General features: G+C 38.2%; 1 protein-coding gene across 1 annotated transcript; it reads left to right on the top strand.

Moving 5' to 3' along the window:
- Positions 1-5,074: 5,074 nt before the first annotated feature.
- LOC136460499 (uncharacterized) lies at positions 5,075-6,025 on the top strand. The gene has a single exon (XM_066460164.1). The coding sequence runs from the start codon at positions 5,075-5,077 to the stop codon at positions 6,023-6,025; it is 951 nt and encodes a 316-aa protein (XP_066316261.1).
- The last annotated feature ends 848 nt before the right edge of the window (positions 6,026-6,873 follow it).

Raw genomic sequence — 6,873 nt, 5'->3', positions numbered from 1 at the left:
TTCAAATAAGTTGGCATTTTATCTACCCTTTATCTTGATACCTGTGGGGTGTATAGCTTTTCCAAGTTCTTGGGCGGTTGCAAGATAGAACGGTTATAACAGAATCACCAATCATTCATTCTTTGATCAACCATCGATCTGGAGGTTTTATGAGTTTTGTAAAACAAATGTAAGTTCCTCGAATGATTCTCTTAATCGCTCAATGTGTATGAAACCTCACCAAGGCATTTGATATTTGCCTTCTTTTTCATAACCTACCACTAAGGCCTTTGAGTGGAGTTTTGGGTAGGTATGAAAAGTGGGGTATACTTGCATCACATATTTTGCTAAGTCAAAAACCAAACCTCAAGGAGATGCAAGTCATATACTTTGATCAAGACGTGCAAGTGTGTGGAATTTTTTCGTAAAGTCCTAATTCTAAATATTTTAGGTACTCCTTTGAATCATGACTCTCTCTTTTTGGATGAATGGCTTTATTTGAAAGTATGGGCTATCTTTATTTCTTTGTTTTCTTTTTCTTTTCTTTTCTTCATGCTCTTTGGCATGCATTTTTTTCTCTCATGCCTTTTGGCATGGATATCTTTTTTCTCTTTTCTTTTTTTTAACATAGCCCATACTATTCTTTTAGTTACATAAGTATGTAGGGAGTGCCAATCTGAAGGAGCGGAGCACATCTACCTCATTTTAGTTACATAAGTATGTAGAGAGCAGAACCTTTATTATGCTATCTATGTACCGCTTGTATTAATTCATCAGTTGACATAGTTGTTATGTTAGTGTCGAGCATTGTTATTATAACAAGTACTCTTTGTTGTGGATATGATGAATGTTGTGTAATGGTTAAATCTGTATGGTGTGTGTTCAGTAAGTTATTAAGGCCTAGCTGAATTAGTAAATAAATTTTGAAAACCGGATGCATACCCACCGTTGGTGAAGCAGATGGCCATCACCACCGCTATTCGTCTGATGTGGCAAGGGTCAATAGTGTATCACCGCCGAATCATTTAGTAACCTGACACTGACTAAAGGATCATCATGGGCGGATCGTACTGCAACGCAATGGTGACCATGCCCTATGACCAGATGGTTCATACGCTGAAATGATGGTGATGTTCACCTCAACACAGGCGGGTCAAGGATCTGATCACGGATGGATTATAAGCCATGCAGCGGTGTTAGTGCATACCCACATAGACGGGTCATGCTTCAATGCGATGGAAGTATGGACCTTAGCACGGATGGATCATAAGCCAATGCGGTGGTGTTAGTCTACACCGCAGATGGTCTCATATAGCGATGGTGAGGGCTATGATCATCACTACCGATAGCTTACTACCGAGGCCAAAATTGGACTACGATGGGGGTTATGACATGGCTGTGAAAAAACCGAGTGTAGTAGTGGTCTGATTTGTTTAGTTATTAGTAGGCAAGTTGAAAGCCCGCTAATTAATGCTTAAATAGGATGATTTCAGCATCAACCTTATACCAACACAACAATAGCTTGGTGGTGTAATTTCTCTTTTTCTAATGGCTATCTGGAACCTGTCATAACAACTTTTGGGATCTCAGAAACGCCTACTACATTCACCTATTATGAGCTATGTCATTATAATCGTGCTAATTCCTATAGTTGGAGCCAAGGTCGCATGAAACGTATAAAGTGGTAGATGTCAGTAGAACTATAATAGCATATCTTAAAATAGGTGAGTTTTTGTAGTGGTGTTTCTCGCACCCATGGAAGTTGTAGTGGCACAGTTCCAATTAACCTTTTTTCAAAGGTATAAAGCCATAGGTTCAACTTCTGTGTTTGCCTATTACAATTTTTCTATTTTCCTTTTTTATTTTCATGGAAGAAAGTCAATTACAAACCCGGGCCTAAGGATGTGTGAATGGAAGAAAAACGAAGGTGGGAGACGTGTGACATGAGGGAAAAAAACAAATAAGCTGGCTATGAGGAACCGATGGGTTGAGAAAAATAGGCCATGGTCGCAACAGATAACGGCCGAAGAGGAGAGTAGATGATGGACCAAATAAATTAAGGGTTTTGATAATAAGGAGATAATAGGTCCATATCATAGAACAAGTATTTGTATTGTAAATCACCATGAGGTTTGAAGTCATGATAAATGAATTGAGCGGGCAATCTTGCATTGTCTTAACAACTTTGATAAAAGGTTACAAAACAATATGTGGACCTTGCTCCTTTAAATGTTCAGAAGTGGAGTTGCATTAAAACTGCAAAGGCACATTATGGCAATTTCAAGAATGGGTTAGACAATTTTGTTGGGACTTAGATTGAGGTGGCAATAATGCCACAAGATCCCAACAATATTATTGATATTTATTGTCCGTGTTGGAAACTAATCCCATCCAATGTGAGGTTGGACAATCTTATTTTGGAAATCTTAGCCATATATAAATTGGTCATGTATTTACTTTAAATAGTAAATTTTATAGCATGAAAATGCAAAATTTGGAAGTCAAGACGATACTTGATTATAGATTAACCATTCCACAAATGACATGAAACAAAATTGCTACCAATGTTTTGGAGTCCACTCCAATGAGAATAGGTGGTGTAAATATCATTTCCCAAACATAAGCTTTGTGCATATGAAAGATGGTAGTCCCCAAAATAATGCAATATCTAAAGCTATTTATTTATTAATTAAGCAAAATTGTTGTTTAAATAGTTTGAATTCAACATGAATCTTTAACTGATATAAGCAAAATAGAGTCAAGAACTCAAGATGAGTATAGCCACAATTGGTATAATAGAAAAAGAGTATAGTAAAAAAAGAGTATTGGATATAAAAAGAGTCTCTATCATTATCAGTGGTGGAGCTACAGGGTATGCCGGGTATGCACCGGCATACCCTGCAATTCCAGCATGAGAGCAAGTATATATACGTATTTGCTGCATACCTGAGTCCCTGACAGCTGAGCCTGAGCGTGCTAGCGGCCGCGAGAGAGAGGTAGGCCGTGACTCCACATCTCCACGAGATCACGAGCGAGCATCAGGCCTAAGCACCCAGGCGGTCCAGCGACGGAGACAAATCCCGGGACAGGCCAATACAGAATTGTGGATCGAGGTGGTTCGACTTCGTGTCTTTGCCCTGCCCTACGCCAGTACGCCGATGCTAATACCGTAATATGGTCATACAGATCTTCACGCGTCAGCTGTCGCCCACGGCCAGTGCCTAGTGCCGTCATTGTCGTCCTCGTGACCTCCGACCTCATGTCCTGTTTGGCCTAAGCGCTGCCCTACGGGCTATGGCGGCACTGGCCACCGGCGGCATCTAGGTGAATTTGTGATCACAATTGTTCTGGTGAGATTCAATCTTTGTTCTTCGGCTTTTAAAAAAAATTCATGTGTACTTTAATTGCTAATTGCTTAGCGCTAAAATTATAGAATCATCTATCACGCGGCGAGGTGGAGGATTTTTCTCAACATCAGAGTCGATCTTGATTGATCTTTTGTTCAGTACTCATATCATGTGAGTGATCCATAATCGCATGTGAGAGTTCAATCATGCAAGCGCAATTTATTTAATTATTTGGCATTGTGTTCTTTGTAATATTTATGTAGTTATGAAGAGAAACAGGGACATTGCATCACTTTTTCAGAAGCATGCAACAAAGAAGAAGGCAGCAGCAGCTGCTGCTACTTCTTATCCTGATCCGATTGAACCTGTGGTGGAAGAGCAGATTCATGAGAGAGTAGTTGAGGAAATTATAAATCCTATGCCACTGCCACAACCGTCTTCACTGCCACGAGTTTATGACACCAATCGCCTTCCACATGATCCAGGTGAAAGACATCCTATTCTAAAATATCCTGTTAATGATCAAGATGCAATTCGAAGAGCATGTATTATTAAAGGTCCATTCAAACCTTTTGCACATGATTTTCCAAAAAGAAAGATTTCAGATAGGGATCGGGGATTCAACTATTGTTGGATGTATAATAATGATTGGCTTGAGTATAGTATTAAGAAGGATGCTGTGTTTTGCTTCATATGCTATTTGTTCAAGAAGGGTACTGGGTCAGACACATTTACTGTTGATGGCTAGAAGAATTGGAATATAGAAGAGAAAGCACTTCGCAAACATATGGGTTCTAAGGCACATATTGCAGCTCAAGAGAGATACATTGGCTTTACAAATCCCAAGGTAGCAATTGATTATAATATTGAGAAGTGGAGTGACGAGGATCTTTGTCTTTATAAGAAAATTTTGACTTATTCACTTAGGTGTATCAAGTTTCTTTTGCATCAAGGGTTGGCGTTTCATGGACATGATGAAAGTGAAGAATCTAGCAACAGAGGGAACTTCATTGAACTTTTGAAATTTCTTGCCGGAAATAGTGAAGAAGTATGTTTTGGACAATGCTCCAGGTAACTGTACCTTAACTACCTCAGACATACAAAAGTAAATTATTCACTGTTGTGCCCTAGAAACTAGAAAGAAAATAATTGAAGAACTTAGTGATGAGCCCTATGCAATTTTAACTGATGAGTCTAGTGATATATCACATAAAGAACAACTAGCTCTTTGCTTGCGTTATGTAGATAAATTGGGAAGGCCATGTGAGTATTTTATTGGAGTTGTTCATGTAGATGATACTACCTCTTTATCACTTAAGGATGCAATTGAAGCTTTACTTGTTAGTCATGGCTTGACTATGACTCAAATCCATGGTCAAGGATATGATGGGGCTAGCAACATGAAAGGAGATATTAAAGGGTTGAAAACATTGATCATGCAAGAATCACCTTCTGCTTATTATATTCATTGTTTTGCTTATCAACTTCAATTGGTTCTTGTTGTTGTTGCCAAGGGAAATACTGATTGCAAGACTTTTTTTGATCAAATATCTATCTTGTTGAATATTGTTGGAGTTTCCTGTAAGCGTCATGACATGCTTAGAAATGCTAGGCTTGAGAATGTCAAGAAAGCACTTGACTGTGGTGAAATTGAATCTGGAACTAGATTACATCAAGAGATGGGTTTGCCTAGGCCTGGAGATACTCGATAGGGATCTCATTACAAAACTGTATGCAGCATCATTACTATGTATGAAGCAATCCATGATGTACTGGTTGATCTTGGGGATGATCCTGCATATAAGGATGATTGGACCAAAATACATTTTGTGACCGGAGCATTTGAGAACTTTGAGTTTGTTTTCTTTGCACACTTAATGTATATTATTCTTGGATATACAAATGAGTTATCTGAGTGTTTGCAAAGAAGGGACCAAGATATTCTTAATGCAATATCACTTGTTAATGTGGCAAAGAAAAGAATGCAAGAATTGAGGTCTGATGGCTGGGATAATTTTCTTGAGAAGGTCACTTCATTTTGCGATAAACATGGTGTTGAAGTTCCTGCTATGGATGGTGATTATGTTCCTTATGGAAAATCAGCAAGGAAAGGTCGTGCCCAAAAGCAAACCAATGATGACCACTTTAGAAGAGAAGTATATATTGGTGTCATTGATCAAATAAGTCAAGAACTTGATAATCGGTTTGATGAGATTAATATGGAGTTGTTGTCTTGTATGTCGGCCTTCAGTCCTTTCAAGTCATTTGCTTCTTTTGATGCACAAAAGCTACGTAGACTAGCTGAGTTCTACCCAAAGGAGTTCTCAAATAATAATTTGCTCAAACTTGAGTTGCAGCTAGATAATTATATTGATGACATGAGACATGATGATAGCTTCAAAGGTCTAGACAATATTGTTGATCTCTCGATTAAGCTTATTGAAACAAAGAGGCACAAAGTATACGATATGGTTTATGACCTCCTCAAATTGGTATTGCTTCTACCTGTGGCAATGGCAAGTGTTGGAAGGGAATTTTCTGTAATGGTTTTTGTGAAAACAAAGTTAAGAAATAAGATGGGAGATAGTATTTTGGATGATTGTCTAATCACTTTCATTGAGCGGGATATTTTCTTTGAAGTTGATGGAGATGATATAATCAATACATTTATGTCTCTTCGAAAACGTCGAATAAAATAGTCACAAAAATAGCATTGTAAGTCTATGGTTCTCTTTTATGCCTTATTCTAATTATTGATATGGCTTTTGAACTATTTATACTATACTCAGTGGATGATTTGAACTTAATCCATGAATTTAAGCCTTATTGTGTTATTTAGTGCATATATACCGAATCATGTTGTCAATTTTATTGTTATTACCGAATTGCTGAAATGGATTTACCGAATTGTATATGAATTTTTTTGGCGGCATACCCTGAGACAAAATCCTAGATTCGCCACTGATCATTATATATTAGCAAGTCAAGACATTTAAGGTATAATTAAAAAATGGTGCAAACCTTCTATTTGAGGGAACATAATATGCAAATATGTAAACAATTCATCCCCTTATGTTGTTATGCTAATAAGAATATGATTTGGTAACTTTGAAGGTAGTCATGGTGTTTAAAGAAACATGATGAGATGGACCTCAAACTATGGGACCATTTACTTTTTTTTGAAAACATGGCAGGAGCTCTGCCTCTCAATTAAGATAGGAAAAAGAGTTTATGTACAGAAAAGCCAAAGGCATGAGTGCCCCAAAGGGCACACAACGAACTCATTTTCTCCGCTAGGGGAGCACCGGCAAAAGTGGGACTAACTGAAATTGTTATTAAACACCCTCTCGTGTAGTTTGATGTCTTCTTTGGCTCTAGAGGCCACTTGCCTTGCGTACATGGAGCTATTCTGGAAAATCCTCCTATTCCTTTCCTTCCAAATGTTCTAGAACGTGTAGATTACGACCCGTTGAAGTGTCGCCACCTTTGCTTTGGAATCTTGGCAGCCACTTATTCCCACCAAGCGCCGATTTCAACCGGCTGGGTC

The sequence above is a fragment of the Miscanthus floridulus genome, chromosome 6, assembly GCF_019320115.1.
Source record: "Miscanthus floridulus cultivar M001 chromosome 6, ASM1932011v1, whole genome shotgun sequence".
Lineage (NCBI taxonomy): Eukaryota > Viridiplantae > Streptophyta > Magnoliopsida > Poales > Poaceae > Miscanthus > Miscanthus floridulus.
Note: the sequence above shows the minus strand (reverse complement) of the source record. Positions and strands in the feature narration are given on the sequence as shown.

Bases quoted from the DNA above. Each gene is read 5' to 3' on its own strand.
- LOC136460499 (XM_066460164.1), top strand. From the start codon at position 5,075: ATGTATGAAGCAATCCATGATGTACTGGTTGATCTTGGGGATGATCCT.